Genomic DNA, 20,188 nt, shown 5'->3' with positions numbered 1-20,188 from the left:
CTGCACCAAACTGGCTCTCACTATAATTGATTAATGTACCCACCATAATTGATCCATGTAAGTATGCAGCACAGTTAAGCCCTTCCCTTTCATCCCAGCAGCCAGCATCTCCATAGTAGACATGGTAGCTGTTCCAATAGCCACTGGGGCTCTGAAGGAAAATACACACATATACAAGTTTAATGTAAACAGCAAAAATGCTTACGCCATCTAAAACAAGTTATATATTAGCAGCTCCCAGCCTAGAATCTCCGTTGGTTCCTAATGACCCAGCCCTGCTAGTGCAACCCTAACTTGTTAAGAATAAACCCATAGAAAGAACAGATCTTGCCATAGTACACAATGACAAATTTTAAGAAGTCTAAGCAGTTGCCCTTCAAATCCAGAGTGTTAAAAATCACTAACTCTAGGAGCCTAGATTCTTTTTTAAAATGCAGCCTTTAATTTGTTCTAAAAAACACTGAAGTGACATAGATCGTCAAACATCCTTTGAAGGCTGTTTCACAATATCAGAGTACCTGGCATAAGAGACCACAAACACCATTCATTTCTTGTACTATCTTAGAGGCTTGAACATCTGCTGTGCTGAGTGAAGCTGCCACAAGGGCTCAGACAGGAAGAAGTGGCCCTTGAAGTATGTGGGCCTCACATCACAAAGGGCAATAATACTAAAGCTACTTTTTCCTGTTTACATTTGTAAGATACTTTAAAATACAAAACATTCAAACATATATTGTTTTAAAAAGGTCAGAAACAAATCTAATAGGGGCATCTTCCAAGCTGGTATAGTTGCATGTAGGAGATTTTCAATGCAATTTTCTGCCATCGTGAAGGGGCATACTGATTTGCAGTATCAGATTCAATCCCTGGTTAAAAGATGTCTGGAAATCTGGTTGGGAAAGACCTCTGACTCAGAACTTGAAAGAGCACCTGCTGGCAAAGAGTGGGTAACAATAACTAAATGGACCAATGATCTAAACAAGGCAAGCTTCAAATGTATTGCTAGGGAGTGTATAAAGGCAAAATAATCTGACTCCGCCTCCCTGCCACCAAACTTGAAAACGAACATTGGATATTTACTGTGAGGGGTCCTTCTCCTCCGAGGATAGTTGTGGGTGATTCCCAACCTATTAGCAGGGAGGCAGGACTAAATTTTCAGCTTCCTGTTTCTGTTGGGAGTCACCCTCAACTCAGTGCGGCAACTCCTGCAAGCAGTAGGAACCTTCCTGCTAACTAAGAAATATAACTGGTATAACCATTATAACTAGAAAGGAACAGTGAAACAGGATAGCAATAGATTAGCTGAAAAAACAGGAGAAACAAGAATAATTACACTTCCCTGAAAACTTATACTGTATGCCATATTTTTCTCTGTTACTGTGTTATTATAGACATCTGGAGCACGTCGATGGTGAGATATCAGGGGAAGGGCCAAGGTGTCCTACTATCCTCAGAGGAGAAGGAGCCCTCATGGTAAATATCCAATGGTCGTTCTCCCTCCGAGGCGTAGGACACCTTGTGGGACATCCTAAAGCAGTGTCCCTAGATAGCAGGAGGGATCCCACCATCGGCATCCTCCAGAATATGATGGAGCATCTTTCTTCCAAATGCAGCATCCGCTGAATCATATGAATTAATCTTGTAATGTCTGATAAATGTTGAGGTTGATGACAACGTAGCCGCCTTGCAAATTTCCTTGACTGATGCCCTATTATAAAAGGCTGCGTTTGTTGCTGTGCTTCTTACTGAATGAGTTGTCAAGCCTTGTGGTGGCAGAAGTTTTTGAGCTTTATAAGCCTCAGTGATACATAAACGCAATGATCTGCTAATAGCTGCATTGGACATTCTCTTGCCTGTGTGTGGCGGGGATATATTTACGAATAAAGAGTCTGTTTTGCGGCAGCCCTCGGTTCTATCAATAAAGCATTTCAAAGCCTGCCTAATGTCCAGCCTATGGGATGTGACGGGTGTGGACAAAAAGAAGGTAAGTAAATCTCTTGAGCCCTATGAAATCTAGAATCCACCTTTGGTCTAAAAGTGGGGTGCGTTCTGAGAACTACTTTGTCCTTATGGAAGATACATAAATCCTTGAGGACCGAAAGTGCTCCCAATTCAGATACTCTTCTAGCCGAAGTTACAGCCACCAGTAATATCACCTTCATTCAAGGAAGGCTAGGGAAATCTCTCTTATGGGCTAAAAAGGTGACTTTGTTAACGCTGTGAGCACAGTGTTTAGTTTCCAAGCAGGAAATCTGTGTGTCTGAGGTGGCAGGGAAAGAGTGGCACCTCTCAGGAACCTAGTGATGTGAGGATGTTTAGTCAGTGTATTCTTGTCTCCTAGGTTCAATATCGAGGCCAGTGCTCCCACCTGACGATGAAGTGTGGCTGCCTTGAGCCCAGAATCCATGCCATTCTGGAGGAACTGTAGAATTTCCTTCACTTTAGGTTTCAAGGGATTGATCTGTTTTCTTCTGCCCCAGCGTGCGAAGGCTTTCCAAGTTACATTGTATCTATGGATTGTGGAAGGTCTTCAAGAAGCTAACATTGTTTGCGCTACCTTATCCAAATATCCCAGATTCAGCAACTTTCAATTTCCACGTGGTTAAACGGAACCATTCTGGGTGCAGATGTACGATCGGCCCTTGATATAGTTTGTCTTCTGATACCAGTAAGGTTAGAGGAAGGTCTGCTGACAATTCTTGAAGATCCGCCAGCCATGGACGTCTTGGCCAGTAAGGAGCTACCACTAATCTTGGCTTGAAGTAGCCTGATTCTCCTTCTCAAGCTTGGTAAGAGTGGAATTGGCAGAAACGCAAATAGTAAAATCTGTGGCCACTTGGCTGTTAATGCATCCCTGGCCTTTGCTTTGGGATGAAAGAAACAAGTGAAGAAACGCTTCAGTTTGTTGTTGTATGGGGATGCAAACAGATCCACTTCTGGTTGCCCAAAGTGGTCTGTTATCATCTGGAACACACTGTCCTTTAATGTCCACTACCCTTGACATATTTGCTGATGACTGAGCCAATCTGCCTGCACATTGGTGGAGCCCTTCACATGTTCCGCTCTGATTGAGGCTATGTGAAACTGTGCCCAATTTAACAGGTGAGTTGCTTCCTTGAGAAGTAGGGTAGATTTGGATTCTCCTTGACTGTTTATGTATGCTTTCACAGATATATTGTCCGTTCTGACTAACACATGGCAATTGGTGATCTTCGCAGCAAAATGTAGTAACGCTAGTCTGATTGATCGGAGCTCCAAGGCATTGATCGGAAGCTTGGCCTCCTCCTGGCTCCAGGTGCCCTGGACTGGAACACTGAGACAAGTGGCACCCCAGCCTAGGAGACTGGCATCTGTATAGATTTGGATCCATTCGCTGATCCAAAACTGTTTTCTTTGATTCAAATTGGAAATCTTTATCCACCAAAGCAGATCCATCTTCAGTTTCAATGGGACCTTCAGGGAACAGTCCAATTTTTTTGAAATGCGATATTGATAGGGTCGTAAGAAATTCTGAAGTGCTCTGGCATGGAACCGGCCCCACTGAATGACATCTATTGCTGCAATCATTAGGCCTTGTAGTGCTGCCAATGACATTAAGGATGAGTTCTTGCTCTGAATCACTGTCGCAGCAGCCTCTCTTATCTTTTGTGCTTTCTGAATTGGTAAGAATAGGCGATTCTATAAGGTGTCTATCATAACTTCCAGGTGTTCCAAGTGTTGTGTTGGTTCCAAGGAGCTCTTGTGACTGTTTATCTTGAACCCCTGGCTCTGCAGGATCTGAGTGATCCTGCTGGTGTCCAGGTGTGCTCTTTCCAACATGGGTGCTCTTTTCAGAATGTCATCCAAGTACGGATGAATGTGAACACCCTGTTCCCTCAGCAGGGTGACTAAGTTGACCAGCACTTTGGTGAACATCCTTGGGGCCGATGACAGGCCGAATGGCAATGCCCTGAACTACATATGATGGTTGAAATAGCAGAACTGTAGAAACCTTTTGTGACCCATGAATATTGGAATGTGATGGTATGCTTCCGTGAGGTCTATTGACATTAACAATTCTCGTGGTTGTAGGACTTCTGTCACCGAACGAAGTGTTTCCATTCTAAACTCCTTTGCGAGGATGAATGTATTTAGATATTTTAAATCTAATACTGCTCTCCAGTCGCCCGATCTCCTTGGCACTGTGAAGAATATAGAATAAACTCCTTTCTTCTGCTCCTCCGGGGGGGGGGACAGGTTCTATTGCCCTTATTTCTAGAAGATGCTGAATTGCTTGTAGTGTGTGATCTCTTTTTACTGGATTGGTATGACTTGGTGGGCAGACAAAATGGTTGCGTGAAACTTGACTGAATTCTATTTTGTAGTCATCGGTGATTATCTCCTTGCACCAGGTGTTGATTGATGATTGTTGCCACTGGTGTTGGAAATGAAAAAGCCATGCACCGACTGGGATGGTGTCGTAGTCACGCTTTATTTGGCTTGTTGTCTCTGTCCGATTTTTCTGCCAGTTTTCCTCCAAACTTGTTGAACCTATTATTGGTATTGTGACGAAAGGGTTGTTTATTGGAGTTCCAGGACCCTCTTGTATTGTCTTAACCTGGGTAACATACGCTGCGCCCGAAAGGAAGACTGAAACCCCTGTCTGTTGTCTTAACGATGTAGAAACTTGGGCATCGCCATTTTCTTGTCTTTAGTATCCACTAGTATTTTAACTAAGTCTTGTCCGAATAGTTGCCCTCCGTGAAATGGATAAAACATCACTATATTTTTTGAATGTGTGTCCGCTGACCATGCTCTCAATCAGACTGCATGTCTGGCTGCAGCTGAAGCAGCAATAGCTCTGGAAGATAAGATCATAGCGTCTAGAGAGGAATCTGCCAGAAAGGAAACCGCCTTTAAGACCCGATTGGTCCCTTCCACCGTGCGATGGTCTTTCTCTGGAATTTTGGAAATAATTTTTCTCATCCAAACTATTGAAGCTCTTGCCACCATGGACCCTATCGCTGATGCCTTGAGAGCCATAGCAGAGGCTTCATGTGCCCTTTGTAGAGCAAACACTGTCTTCTTGTCAATATGATCTTTTATTGTGCCCTGGCTGTCTTCCGATACCAGCCCGTATCTTTGAAGAGCTGCTACTGGAGCATCAACTAAAGGAATCTGCAAAAAGTTATAAATAAATGAATATAACCAATAGAGCTTTTTCAGAAATCCTGGATACTATTTATTTGTGAATGGTTTCCTCCATTCTGCCCTCATCTCTTTCAAAAAACTTTGAAAACGGAAAAGCCTTGGCATATGATGCCTTCTGCAGAAAGAATTCCATATCTCCTTCTTTGTGTTTGACCTTAGATTTTTCTGTCTCCTCCTCCTCATCCTCAACAACAGGATCATCATGAAGGTCTAGGGCTGCGAGGGTTTTAAGAAGAAGATATTGATAGTCCTCTGATTTAAAAAATCATTGGTCAGACTTTGGGACCTCAATATTTAATTCTTCTTTATCTGAAAGGAACTCTCCTTCCTCTTTGCCACTGGATATATCCGATTGGTCATCCCCTCTAGAAGGAGATGTTCCCTTCCTCTGTTTGGGGAGGAAACCTGTTTTTGTGCTGCCTTGGTCAGCCACTTACCCTTCCCTTTTGGTCTTTTAGGGGGGAGAAGGAGATGAAGATGAATGTGAGTGGGATCTGCGCCTCTTTGAGGTGCACTTCTTACAAAAACCCTTAAATTCCTCCCTCATTTGATCTCTAATCACAGAGAAAAAAATCACTAGGCAGCAGCACCAGAACCAAATCCTCAAGTATAGTACCTTGAGTAGCTTCTAGTTGGTCTACTCGGGAGTAATGTGTAACGGCCATGCTAGGCTTGGCTGTGGATCAGGCCCCTGACATTAACGTCCTACCGCCCATTACAATGCCTGGTTCGTTTGTCTCACCATCTCCGCTGAACTGGGAATGGTCTGTGCGGACCGAGGCTTGCATTCTGCTTTCCTTCGTGGCGTCGTTCTTTTTGTGGTCCATTTTGGCGCTTTTCAGAGGCGCTGCTGAAAAGCGGCAATGATGGGGAGATCTGTACAAACTGCCCGTGGGTCTTGCTGGCTCCTCTAATTGGATGGTCACTTAAGCGCTCACACTCTCCGCAGGAGAGGAATCCGTCGTCTTCAGAGCACCTCATTCGACCAAGTCCCCGACGATCTCAAATCCCGACGTTGGTAAGTACGGGGCAGAAAATGGTGGTCGGGAAGCCCAAAGGCTATTCCCAGCAAAGAAAAGAGAGTAGCCAGATAAGTAAAGATTTAGTAGTGAGGAGAATAAAGAAGAAGCTAAGAAGGGAAAGTTGAGTAAGAATTAAAATATTAAGAATTGAATAGAAATCCTAGCTGGAGAGAATAAATCTAGTGGACAATCCTAAACTCAATACTCTCCCAACAGAGGCAGGAAAAGAACTGAGTTGAGGGTGACTCGCAGCGGAAACAGGAAGCTGAAAATTTAGTCCTGCCTCCCTGCTAATAGGTTGGGAATCACCCACAAGGTGTCCTACGCCTCAGAGGGAGAACACAAGGTTTGCAAATTGATCAGGTACTTAAACCTCCTGGGACTTTCAGTTTTTAAGCTTCACTACAATGCTTCTTAACAAGAAGTTTTTTAAAAACTCTGTTTGGATCCCAAGTTTTGTTTTGTTTGGAGGAAAGGGATTTTCAAAGACTCTGAGTATTACAACCTACAGAAACCAATATCAACAAGTTACAGGTATGTTCTCCTAAATATAACTTTACTTGAAACCAAATAATTTAGTGTTATTTGATAAACATTTTTTTACAACTGTCAGTCTTCAAATTTACAAAATCTTACATATTTAAAATAATTTCTGGGATATTAAATATGAGTCATGGCAATACTAAATATGCTCTTGCACAGATTTTTCTAACTGATCAGCACAGCTACATGCCATTTTTTTGTTGAACAGAACTGGATTTGAGTTTTGTTCACCCTCTTGAAATATGCAATTAAGCCCAAAGATGAAATATAACATTAGCTTTCAAGAGAAATCCTACCTGTTTCCTACCAAGGTTACAGCGCACAATATACCTCGGTCTATCTGAGGAAGACCAGAAGAGGGCACTACAACACCCGGAAGCATGAGGTCTGTAGAAACGAGCATCAATTAGTATCCTCCAAAACTTCTTGGGACTGGCATCACTTGCCCTACAGTCCTTTATTTACTTCAGTAGTCAAGGCAAATTTATTACGATCTTTGGAATAAAGTCATCAGCAAACTTTTACATTGTTTCCATATCTTAAATACACTAGATACACTAAACATAAAATGCAATACTGGAGTAAAATATTAAGACTGGGATGTAGGCTTCTGTCTATTTAAACATGCCTGAGCACAAAATCTGGCTACGTTAAGGGTTGTTTCATTACAACAATCTCCAAGAAGGAAAGAAATATAAAACTGATTGGTTCTACCTAGGAAATTGGATAAAATTGGAGTAATATAAACGGGGGGGGGGGGGTGTAGCGGGAACTTCTTTGCATATTAGGCCACACATCCCGATGTAGCCAATCCTCCAACAGCTTACAGTAGGCCCTGTAAGCTCCAGGAGGATTGGCTACATCAGGGGTGTGTGGCCTAATATGCAAAGGAGTTCCTGCTACAAAAAAAGCCCTGAATATAAATATTTCAAATATTCTGATAAAATCGACAGTACAATAAAACATATTTGGCTGTCTCTACTATATCTGAGTGCCATGGGCAAAAACGCTTCTCACAGAGATATTTACTTCAGTAAAAATACACTACAGCTAGAATGATATAGCACACTCACACAAAGAATAATATGTTTAGCATTGCTAGGTTTGAGGCTTACACATGAGCTACAGCTCTGAATTTTGTTCCTAATTGCAAATATGACTTACCACCAAACTCCCTGCCCTCAGTTCTATAGCTACATCACCTGGAATTTAATTATGCAAATCTGATCCACAAAAATATTGCAAATGAAGTCAGTCCCCATAAACTAGGGGCTACAGCTGGACACTGGCTTACTGTTAGAGACCCAAAATTCCCTGTGGAACATAGTGCCTTTTATCAGCTTCAGCTGATATGCCAGCTACAGCCATTTCTCAAAAAGTATAAGCTGGCCCAAGGCAACCCATGCTCTGAATACTGCCAGACTTGATTACTGTAATGCACTTTACATGGGGCTGCCTTGAAACACATACAATGTATTCTTTCACTCACCACCTGTACACTGTACCTGAACTCCACTCAAACAACCTGAAATCCAATCCATTACAAAAATCATATGACTGATTCAAATCACAATACCTGCAACTTATCCTCCTTAACCTCCCTTCACAGCCAAGTAATTACGCACTCACAGCTTTTGAACACAATGACAAAGTGATGCCATATGTGAAATAAAGCAGCAAGGCAAAAGCAGACACATTGATTTGTCCTTCAGGTGATAGACAAGTGAAGTGTCCTAGTTACTAATCAAATTTCCCTAATCAACAAACAGAAAAAAAGTCTTTGTCTGGGATTGTATCTGAGCCATAATTAACCTTTTAAAAAGCACATTCAGCCAAATATGGCTTGCATAACATTAACATTTAAATTAACCATCTTGTTTTGTTGGAAATTTATTTTCCTATTTAAATGGGCTAAATAAAGATATTCAGCATGCTTTGAAGCAAGGGGAACCATACCTTGCACCTGCCAGTTTACTTAACTGAAAGTAAGCTCAACTTGATTTCAAAGGACCTAACAGTTAAGCAGCAGGCTCAGGATGCAATATAACAAGTCAAGTCACAAAAACCACCTTCAGAAAAGACAGCTCAATTGTGTAATGCAAAGATTCCGGCTCAGTCCACTTACCTGCTCCTCCTATTAGTTTGTGCAGCACAGGTGGCCAAGTAGTGAAGGCAGGGAGAAGGTCAGGATGAGCCCACAGGGTGTATACTGTCCCAGAAAGAATGCAAAATGTTTGAGACATCAGCACCATAAATTTGGCTAGACTTCATCGCTCTCCAATTATCATTCATCTCAGCTTCATGTTAGGAAGTAAAATTAAATGGCAAGAAACCAGAGTTTACAACCTGTCTTCCTAAGTAGGCGTGCTTTCAAAGAGTTCTCTCTGTGGCTTCAGTATGAATGTTATCTATTAGCTACTATATGCACTAGTATTGAGGAAATCCCAAATCTATTTTTCATTAATAAACCAGAGAGTTTAACCTGGTGACTAGGAAGTTGTTCTGCATATCTAAGGAAAAAACTGGAAAAAGCAACATATTGTGTCAAAGGAAGAAATTTAACCCTTAATGTCAGCCAGTGTTTAAGAGTGCTAGATTAGTATCTGGGAGACCCAGGTTCAAATCCCTACTTGTGCCATGGAAACTCACTGGGTGATCTTGGACTAATCATACTCTCTCAGCCTACCTCACAGGGTTGCTGTGAGGATAAAATGGAGAAGATATTAACTGCATTGGGTCCTTTTGGGCAGAAAGACTGTGTACAAATAAATAATTTCATTTTCTTACTGTAGGCTGAAATGTATATTCATAAAAAGACATTACTAGAATGATTGGTACTTGTATCAAGAAGATAAGGAGGTACTTTATATAAATTTACAATATTTCTCAAATCACTCAATTGCCTTCTCTAACAATTATCCTCCCTTAACACAAACACATCATAATCTTTAAAACCTAAGGACCATAATGAAAATACATCATTAGCTCGGGGGGCTGCAGCTACCTTCAAAACTATAGTGATATATAATTAACACACTTTTATTTATTTATTCTTTTTAACCAATTATATTCTGAAGGACAGAGTAGAAGATCTTTAAAGACAACAGCTATCAACTTGGATCCACTAAAGCATTTCCACAGATTGAAAGAACACAGACTTCTTACCTCCCCCCTCCTGCTGCAGCTATAAATGAACCAGGCAGGGGGTGGGGAGGGAGACTGAAGCTGTAATGGAAGACAGGAAATGAGAGTCACTTTCAGTGGGTAGAAATCTTTCTGCCTGCAGAAACACTTCAGTAGATCTAAACCCAAGATGTATTGTTAGAAGACACATGGACCCTGATCCAGAAAACTATGAGCCCTATGGAAGGATGTGGACCTGTGTTTGCATACACAAATCTTACAGTGCAACCAGGGCTAGAGAGCAGATGCCTCTTAAAGTTTCAGGCAACTTTTAGGTGAAGCGAAAGTCAAAGAAGAAGGGCCTCGGGACCCAAGCCATGTGCCTTCTTCCTCCTGTCCCACTGCATCTTCAGGACACCATTCGGAGGAGCTTCACAGTAAAAACAGTTTCAGAGGGAGTATGTGAACTGGAGCCTATATGCTGCCTTGTCAGGTAGTATAATACTTCTCTGCTTATGGAAGCAATGGGAAAGAGTCTTCAGACTTGTGTGTCCAGAGCATAACAGAAAACCAAACTCAACCTTCGCCAGCCCCATAATAGCAAACTGCCTGATGCAACATCTTTCTGTACCTGTTGGATACAGTGTTTTCTCAATTTCAAACAGGACTGGATTCCTGCTATTTGCATAAACTGTAACAGCCTCTCCTTTGTGAGTGTACAGCTTGAGAACATTCAGCTCCTCTTTATTCGGCACAACCTCAGAGAGCTGCTCAGCAGAGAGCATGGGAAATGTGGCTGCAACATCAGCTCGCAGCTTCCTCCTGCAATGAACAAGCACTTGTTTATTCATATGCACAACTCTAGAGGTATGGTCAGAGCTGTTGCTTCACAAGGCAGCTTCTATTACCAACTGCTAACCTGCAGGACATAGGGCACTTAGGTGGTTACCACATAAAGATATTAAAACACATATTTTTAATAGCTTAACTATACAATTTTATACCACCTTTCCATCCATTCAAGACAGCTCACAAAAATACAAACAATACTATTAAGCTACATTAATGCAGATTATACATTTAATAACAAGTAAAATAATCACAAATTAGCTGCGCTATATCTTAAATCTCAGATTTTTAGCTCCATAGTTTTCATTCTTGTAATAACATAAAATATGACAATTGCGCAACAGAATTATTAGTTATTCTAATAATTATTAGCATTTCACAATGTACATTTGCCAACTTCTTCATTTTGGGACCACGGAAAACTCATCTATTACATTCATGCACAAGTAGAAGGCAAGTCTTTCAGTACTATGCTAATTCCCTTTTTTGAAGTCTACAAGGCAGCAAACAATACAAATATACAATTGACACCATTAAAATTAGTATATTAATTAAATCAATAAAATACTATAACCAGCAATGTCAAAATGCAGGAAAAAAGCCAATGAATCACAAATACATTTCCAGAAACCAAAACAGGATTATTCACTCTATTATTATTTTCTAGTAGATTCATTCACAAGGAAGCAATCAAATAACCAAGCCATTGATAAGGTCAAATTATATTGTTGCAACATTAAAACCTATCTCCCATGACTGCTGTTATGAAGTTAGCATCAGTACATTCAGCAGCCCTCCTGAGATTCTTTTGGATGTCAGGAAGCAATTATTTGCCAGATGCCATTCAGGCATTTAAAGCTAAGGTAGTGCTGCTATTACTATTTAGAATAATATTGACTATTGCCAAAGTTAATGAGAAATGTGATTCCTTTTTATGCTCTGTGTCTAATTTACCAACATGTACCTCTGGTCCAGCAATTTGGGTGGCATTTGCAGAACCATTATTAGAAGCTAAAGCCTGAATTGCAACATTTATTTTTAGACTAAACATTCTTCATTTGCCAGAGGAGTGCTATTTACATTTACTTGTTAAAGATGGTTTTCAGAGCTTTTGGCAAAAATTAGTCGATGATAGATTGCAGAGACTGAATTTGTCTTTTGAATCTTTAAAGCAAACAGAGTACTCCTCTGCATGTAAACTAAGTGCAGAGTGTGACGTTCTGACAAATGGAGCACCAGCTGCAGAGCATGAAGGGTATCCTCTTTGCACTATCTGGGTCTTCCCATTCCAAAGACTCTGCCTGCGTATTTTAAGTTTTTAACTGTCCCCAAATACAGAATACTTTTTATTAAGGCCAGATTAAATGTTTTAGCATTGGGGGAGTTAGCAGGCAGATTCCTAGGGATTCCCTTATCTGAATGCTTTTGTGAATGTAAATCAGGAAAACTGAACACTATTTGGCACCTTTTTATTGATTGTAAGAAGCATGAACTGGCTAGAAATAAATGGATCACAGTATATATTCAGAAATGGGGACACATCACAAAACAAGAAGTAGTTACAAAGCTTTTGGCTGAAACTGACTCAAGTGTAACTCTTGCTGTAGCAAAGTTTTCATTTATGTTTTTTAATTATTCCTTTTCTTAATGGAATATTTTTTATACTCTGTATTCCTGGCTGTTTGGTTACTTTCTGTATTATTTGACTATATTATTCTGTACCATTAGATTGCATTATTGTATTCCATAACATATTTGTCAGTTTGGACTGTATTATTCCGTACAATAACAAATTTGTTGGCTTATGATCCATTGGTCTGTGAGCATAAAGTATAGAATAAAGGAAACTTATCTCCCATAGTTTGTGAAACTTTTCAGAACTTTCCAACTCAATTCATAGAAATATATCCTAATACTGAGAGAGCAATTCCTTTTTTTTTTTTGAGAACTGTATATATTTACCCTTAAAATAACTGGTTTCAGTGTTATTTACTATGTCGTTTCCATATCAGTATTATGAGGTGGGCTTGGTATTTATAGTCCCAGCAGGATCCATAAAGATTTTCTAAGATAAAGTCCTTAGGGCTTGACAATCTAATTTCTGAACGCAGAGAGATAACCCCCTAAAATATTATATACCCTCCATTTTTTAACTTGACATAACTGCAACTCGTATGCAAATATAAAATGACTAGTTTTTAATAGCACACCTGGGAAAAACCTAATCTTGCACTTGAGTAAATTTAAATCAATTATATACTCCATTTCCTAAAACTCAAGGAAGGGTCAAAATTTCCAAAAACTCTGAAACGGGGGGGGGGGGGGGGATTTTCTCCCCTTTTAACAGGGAGGGGCTGGATATACTCTGCTGAGACGGAATGTGGCTGTTTCTCCATACAGAAAAGGGATGAGTTGGGCCTCTGTATGTAGGAAATAACCCTGTATTGTTTGATGTGGGGCTTGACTGAAAAATTACCTGCCCTGATGAGTACATGCTGGTTTCTAATTGCTGCCCAGATGAAGGTGAGCACTTTCCTGATGGCTCAGGTCCTGTCTCAGTTATAGAGGTCAAACCATCAGACAATGCTCTTTCTCAGAGACCATTTTAGGTTTGGAGTTGTGTTGCTCCTCTGCAGAATCTCTATTTGATAGAGCCAGAGGAACTACTAAAGGACTTTGAATGGGGATCCAGTTGCTATGTATGAAGCCATACAGTGCACCTGACCATAGAGCATCCACCATGGAACAGGATGCAAAGGTCACTGTATGGTGGGAGGCATCCACAAGGAAGGTGACCACCTTGAGAATGCAGTTGGTGCCCTCTATTGCTCTTCGGTTGTCACTGGGAGTTGGACCAACTTCAGGGGCTACACAATGGCTGCTCTAGAGATTAAGGCAGAGTTACTGTTGCCCTGATCGTCACTGCATCAATCTCATGGGACTCCTGCAGTGCAGAGTCCCCTTTATGGATCTGACACCAGGCCAGTGGATTGTAGAGCTGCTACCAGAGCATCCACTAGGGAAACCTGCAAGAATATCAAATGTGAGGAGCCAAGGAATAAAGTTTTCCTTCATCAGTCTTTAAAGAAAAAATCAGGAAAGGGAAGCCAACCTCTCTGGAGAGGAGCCTTCAGCGAGTAAATCCAGGCCCCAGAGGGAAGAATTTTTTTCCAGGGCTTCTTCCTCACGGTCAGGGATTTCTGTGATGTCTAGGGCTGGGATGGCTTTGGATAAGAGGGACTGGTAGTTGTCCACATTGAACAGGTGCATGGCTTGGTTGGCAACTATGGGCGCTTCCTCTGAGGAAACCTCTCCCACCTCCCTCTTTCTTTCTGACTATGATGCAATTGTAGCCTTCAGGAGCCAAACTGGCAGCTGAAAGAACCATTTGCACCTGAGGAATCCTTTTTATGGTGCATTTTAAAGGCACTTTTGTTTTGGGCTCCAGCAGTCTTCCCGGGCTGCTTTGGGCTAGACTCAGCAGGGAAGTTTTCTCAATTTCAGAGATAAATTTGTTCCTTTGGAGGCTCACAGCTGGCCCATTCTCTTCTGTGTCCCTCCAAGGAAGGGGTGGGGGATGCAAAGAAAAAAAATGTGAAGACAAGAGAAACAGCAGAGCTGAAGGAAAGTGTGAAGAGCAAGAGGGACAAAATGGAGAGTTAGGAAACTCAACCTCAGCTATGAAATTACTCTAGGAGAAAAGCAAGAGAAAAGCAAAGAGTTTTGTTCCAAAACTGCACTCTCTAATGAAGCAGGAAGCAAACTGAGAAACGACAACTCCCACTCAGGAGACAGGAAGTTGAAGATTTTAGTCCTGCCTCCTTGAGCAATTGGGGGGAATTACCCATTCCAAGACACCCTCCTCCTAAGAATGAGAAAAACTATATATAAAAAATACAATAATTACATACATACAGGGCTTTTTTTTTAGCAGGAACACACAGGAATGCAGTTCTGGCTGCCTTGGCATCAAAGGTGTGGCCTAATATGCAAATGAGTTCCTGCTGGGCCTTTTCTATATATAATTATATACAATAAATATAATAATTACTTTCCTATCAAACTTAAGCTTGTTTTACTTTTTAAATAACATAAAATGCATAAATATAAATGCTTTTGTTGTCTACAAGCAACATTTTACCCAATACTTGAGACAGAACTGCAAATGGCTTCACTTGATGCTACTTTGGCACACATATCTTAATCTTTGCTGAGACATAGGGGAAAAACAAAAGAAATCAGGAAATAAATTTTTTAGCTAAAAAAAAAGAAACTATTATTTCAACTGAAAACAGCCCCATTACAATCACAATACTAGTATCAGAATATTAAATTTTATAACATTGAAAGCACTAAACTGTGTAATAGCACATAAGCATTAAAAACGTTATGGCTAATCCTAAATAAATTCACCCAGACATCAATTTATTCTCAGCTTATTTAAATTGTCCTTACTCCCAGGAAAGAGTTTTTAGGATTGCAAATATAGAATACTGTTGTAAAAGTTCACATTTAAACAACAAGCATATCCTTAAACTCTATATAATATAAATGCAAGGAACAACTATGAAAATGCAATGGCTTGATCCTCTGCTGCCACTTTGGGGAATCAAAAATATATTTGTGGCCCAGAGAACTACATTTTTTCCTGCAACTCTTATATTAAGATTAAAATATGAGATTTTCACAAAGTTGGTGAGAAGCAGAAACAAAAAACAGCAATCACCAGGTAGCTATATTTGGAAACTTTTTTTCTGCACATGTTAAGAGCATAGAAAACATAATGCACAGCTAAGTTCAGAAATACAAAACTTTAAAATTCAAATAAGTCAACTAAACATCTCGGAATTTAAATATGAAACTTTGGGCACCAAATGAAGCCTCCAGCAAAAAGTGGAGGACTTCTGTTTGCTTGGAAACTGGCACTAGATTTTATAGTTATTGCTTGCTATCCCAGGAACCTTATGGCTGAGGAACAGCAGTAAGTTTCCAGAACAAATAAATTCTAGCAAATAGTTTAATGAGCTGGAATGGAAGATGGAATAAAAGAAATAAATTTAAGAAAGGTTTTGTGAATACTTCTTTGCATTTCCAATTTGTTCACAACTAAAAAAAATTAGTCTTTATTGTAAAATGCATGTGTTCCATTTACAGAGCAATTCAAAGCAAAGAAGCATTTAAACCAATGGACTCAAGTGTAACTCTGTTTAGGATTGTACTGTTAACAAATTCCATTTTATCTTGTCTTCTACTCCTAAAAGACAGCTGTTGTTTCATGTTAAAAACAAAATCTATGTTTAAAGAACCTCTGAAAATGTGTGCCCAACAATTAAGCACAGGTATCTGATCTATTCCTGAATACCTGGTCCTTATCGCAAGCATAAACTCCAAGTAGTCAGTTTTCAGGAACAATATATGTATGTCACACAGGACTTGTGTTTACTTTAAAGGAGGCATTACCTCGATTTTTTAAAAACCCTCCTCGCTTTAGAGAATTTTAAGCAGCATAATTCACACTCTCGTTCCGTTTGCCTGAAAAACATCTTCTTTTTACAATTCGAAAAACCGCCAGTTTAACAATTTGGGCCAGCTCAATTTAAAGAAGAAAGCTCACCTATCAGATCCTTTTATAGCAGTGTTGGATTTTACCCTAAAAGCTTTGGCAAACATGATCGAAGAAATCACAGCCTTCAGTTGTAGCAGGCACAATCCGGCAAGCTGCTCTTGATTCACAGAAAAACGTGTAAAGAAGCTACTTTTATCGGATAAATGATAGATTCTCAGACCTCTTTTCTCATTGCATGGACGCAGCCATTGAGAAGTGCTGCAACAAAATGAGTCCGTGGAGCAACAACCTGATCGCGCTACCGGCAGCTTTTAAAAAAACCAAAACCCTAGACTGACAGATCCACGGTATGAAGACGGGACTTCCTGGATACTTTTGACGCCATTTCCCCCCTCGCTTGCCGGGTGTAAAGGGCAGGTACTAGTAGAAAGAAATGGGGAAAAGAGTTGATATAGTGGTGGGTCGTTAGCATTGTTTTCTTTGCTACCACGCTCTCACATTCACATAGCGAAGCAAATGGGGAATTCAGACTGTCCCTCAGCCAAGTGTTGTTTTATGTAAAAAAATGTAAAGCTTGAACAATTTTATACAAATAAAAACGGACTGCGAGCCATGCAAATTAAAATATAATCTATATTTGCTCTCATGTTGCACCGGGGTGGGGTACTGTGTCTGAAAGGGCTTCCTCCGCTATTTTTTGTAATGCTTGGCTTAGTCTATTTGGTCATTCATCCAATAGTTTTCTCTGTTTTCATTATGTTCCTTTCAAGAACTGGTTTGTGGCAAAGTTATTGTTAGCGTTAGCGAGCACAATTACAAATAGCCAATGTGTACTCCTGCCGTTCTGTTTTGCTTTCCGGTCAGGAGGAGCAGTTCTTTGAGGCTAGAAGAACCGCTTATAACAACACTGCACTATCGTTGTCCAGGACCCGTCCACATATCACATGGTGGTTGAGACGGGGACAGTTGCTTACAACAACTCTCTAATAAAGACAATGACATCCGTTGCGTTTTTCCGTTTGTGAAATCAGAGATTAATATCAACATCAGAGATTAATATCAACATCACATAACTGCTTCAAGTTAACACCTTCCAAAGAATAGGACAAACTGTAATTACTAGTTTGTGAACAATGGTGATTTTGTCAAACAATATCTGTCCATTTCTAAAACAGAGTTCCATGATACATGGTGGCACCTAACTTGGATTTTTTTTTCATTCTGAATCTCCTCAGTGCAATTATATGTGACTCTTAGAATGCATTAAATAGTTATCTAAAACAGCGGTTCCCAACCGTTTTGGCACTAGGGACCAGTTTTGTGGAAGATGATTTTTCCACCGACTTGGGCGGGGGGCGGGGCTGATGGTTTTGGGATGATACAATTCTGCACTGTATTTCTATTAGTTTGGTGTGGTCGTTAAGTGTGCGGACTCTTACCTAGAAGAACTGGGTTTGATTCCCCACTCCTCCACTTGCAGCTGCTGAAATGGCCTTGGATCAGCCATGGCTCTCGCAGAGTTGTCCTTGAAAGGACAGTTTCTATCAGAGCTCTCTCAGTCCCACCCACCTCACAGGGTGTCTGTTATGGGAGAGGAAGGTAAAGGACATCCATTAGCTCCTTTGGACATCCATGTGATAGAAAGGCTGGATTGAATAATAGCAATACATAGTGTGTTTGAATAATAGCAATACATAATGTGGATTCTCTAAGCAGCATCCATGTTACAAATTCCCTGGTATTTTTCATGGATCATTCATAGCATAGCAGCTTCCTAAAGATTAGTCTTTAAATCCTGAAGACTACAGGACAACCCTGGGTTTTCAGCAGCTTTGCTCAATTGGCAGTCTGGAGGAAAAGATCTAAGAGCTAACAAATGGTCAAGTCATTTTAACTCTTCAGCTTATGTCTTTCAAAATAGAGAACACAGAGCAGGGCTTGAGCTGGATTTATTAGGTAGAACTGATGGTTGTGATGGCAGTACCACAAATATGGCAGTTGACAGATAGACCTGCACGATGCTGCACCCACTGGAGCAGAGCAACTCCATTGCCCCAGCAATAAGGATGTGTCATCCTGAAATAGAAGACACTACAAAATAAGGAAATGGCCAGTTGTCATAGTAATGGGCGCATGGTCTGATGTTATGATGTGTGAAAAGTAGTGATGTCAGAAAGAATGCATAGAATAGGGAGCTAATGAGCAGAGTGGATACTTAACTTACAGGGAAATTTCCTGGCAGACCTCTACCTGAGAGGGTGGCCAGGAGAAAGCAGATCTAAGTCCAGCAACTGTATCCAAGCCTCAGGCACCACTTGGCCCAAACCCCCATCGGTTGTGGCAGTTTGTGTCACCTCCTGTCTCCTCCTGTGCTGCTTCCAGGTTGGAGTGGGGGGTGATTCAGTGGGTGAGCCCATTGTCATCTCCACTAAGCTGAGTGGCCCTGCAGTACTGGCTTGCTGCTCAGTTTGAATCACTCAGGGTCAGTTTTCTCTTCCTTATCCACTTCTGAAGGTTGAGTATAAAGGAAGTGATGCAGTTGATCAGAAGATGTTAGCCAAAGAGGCAGTCACCTACATAACTGGGAGAATTAGCTTAAGGAGTCAGAACGAGAGGCAGGTAATTGGGATTCATCACGTAGCAAAAGCCCAGCAGGAACTATTTTGCATATTAGGCCACACCCCCAGGTGTCACCATTGTTTCGCACAAGATTTTTTTTTAAAAAAAAAGCCTAGCAGGAACTCATGTATTAGGCCACACCCTGATACCAAGCCGGGCAGAACTGCATTCCTGTGAGTTCCTGCTCAAAAAACCCCCTGATCACGTGTATATATATGGGGTTCTTTCCTTTAAAGAAATCTAGAAATAAACAAGTCAGAGATTCAACTGGAAATGGTTTTATTTTAATAGGAATAAAAGGGCAAAACACACACATACAAACACTTGGAAAACATGTGCTAGCTAAGAGAAAATCAGGGAGAAGATGGGAGAAAGCAATTTCAGAAAAGGCTGTAGTTACCAGTCTTGAAGAGGGAGGCCGATGGAGGCAGCAGCGAAATGACAAGTGTTTCACAGAACTGAGAAGAGAGGACCCAAATAGATTGGGGTGTGTGAGGTATGACTATGGAGCAGAGTTATAGGGGGGAAATGCTCCCTGATGTGTTGCCCCCAGAACAATAACTTGATGGGTTTTTCAGAGGTGAACAATGATTTGGGAGAAGCTTGATGGGGTTATCTGGGGTGGAATATAGGTGCTAATGGTGCTTGATGAACCTCTAAGTACCAGATGGAAGGAAAGCTACCAGGTTTTGTGAACAGCATTAAGTTTTGCTTAATTAGGGTAAATGGGTGAGGAGAAGTGAAGCTGGTATGGATGATATTAATCCAAGGTGAGGAGGTAGTTTTCTTGGAAGACCCATTGTCCTAAATTATACACCTCTCTAGGGTGGGGAGGAGATCATTAGCTGGCCTGTCACTCTTTCCCAAACTTCTAAACTATATGTCCAGACTTGTCCCTGGCTGGTATCCATTTTGTGTCATTTTAGCTGAGGTAGTGCATTGCAGTTTATGATATCTGAGCTGATATTTTAGGAAGGGTATTTATGATTCTAACTATACACTGCCCCTCAATGAGAAGATTGATCTGACTACAAACAAAGAGGTCCCCCCAAGGCTTTGCTGGAGTAGGGAGACATATCAAAGCAGGAGAAGGAGGAGAAAGACTCCTCAATTGTAGGCTAGTCCTCGTCCCTTAATTTGAAACCATACTGGAAACTTCAGGTGGTGGCTCTCCTTCCTATTCTTACTGATAACATAAAGAGGCCTCCAACTTGAAACCACATAAGTGGCTTTCAAATTGCTCTTGCTCCATTTTGCTAGTTAAAGTAATGCACAG

The 20,188-nt window shown here is 40.8% G+C and overlaps 2 protein-coding genes across 3 annotated transcripts in view; one reads left to right on the top strand and one right to left on the bottom strand.

The window, feature by feature from the left end:
• Nucleotides 1–16,669, bottom strand: part of EIF2D (eukaryotic translation initiation factor 2D) — a 38,591-nt gene extending 21,922 nt beyond the window's left edge. Inside the window, exons 1-5 of one of the 2 annotated variants that reach the window (XM_060231284.1) lie at nucleotides 16,342–16,669; nucleotides 10,510–10,700; nucleotides 8,881–8,964; nucleotides 7,052–7,142; nucleotides 44–151 (exon numbers count right to left, since the gene is read on the bottom strand). In XM_060231284.1, coding sequence (XP_060087267.1) covers nucleotides 44–151; nucleotides 7,052–7,142; nucleotides 8,881–8,964; nucleotides 10,510–10,700; nucleotides 16,342–16,397 — 530 coding nt within the window. In that variant the 5' untranslated portion in view covers nucleotides 16,398–16,669. The remainder of the gene's footprint in view (nucleotides 1–43; nucleotides 152–7,051; nucleotides 7,143–8,880; nucleotides 8,965–10,509; nucleotides 10,701–16,341) is intronic. The other variant, XM_060231285.1, reaches the window with a different exon arrangement.
• RASSF5 (Ras association domain family member 5) overlaps nucleotides 1–20,188 on the top strand; it is a 358,578-nt gene that overhangs the window by 175,725 nt on the left and 162,665 nt on the right. The window lies entirely within an intron of this gene.

This window comes from Heteronotia binoei, chromosome 2 (genome assembly GCF_032191835.1).
Source record: "Heteronotia binoei isolate CCM8104 ecotype False Entrance Well chromosome 2, APGP_CSIRO_Hbin_v1, whole genome shotgun sequence".
Lineage (NCBI taxonomy): Eukaryota > Metazoa > Chordata > Lepidosauria > Squamata > Gekkonidae > Heteronotia > Heteronotia binoei.
Note: the sequence above shows the minus strand (reverse complement) of the source record. Positions and strands in the feature narration are given on the sequence as shown.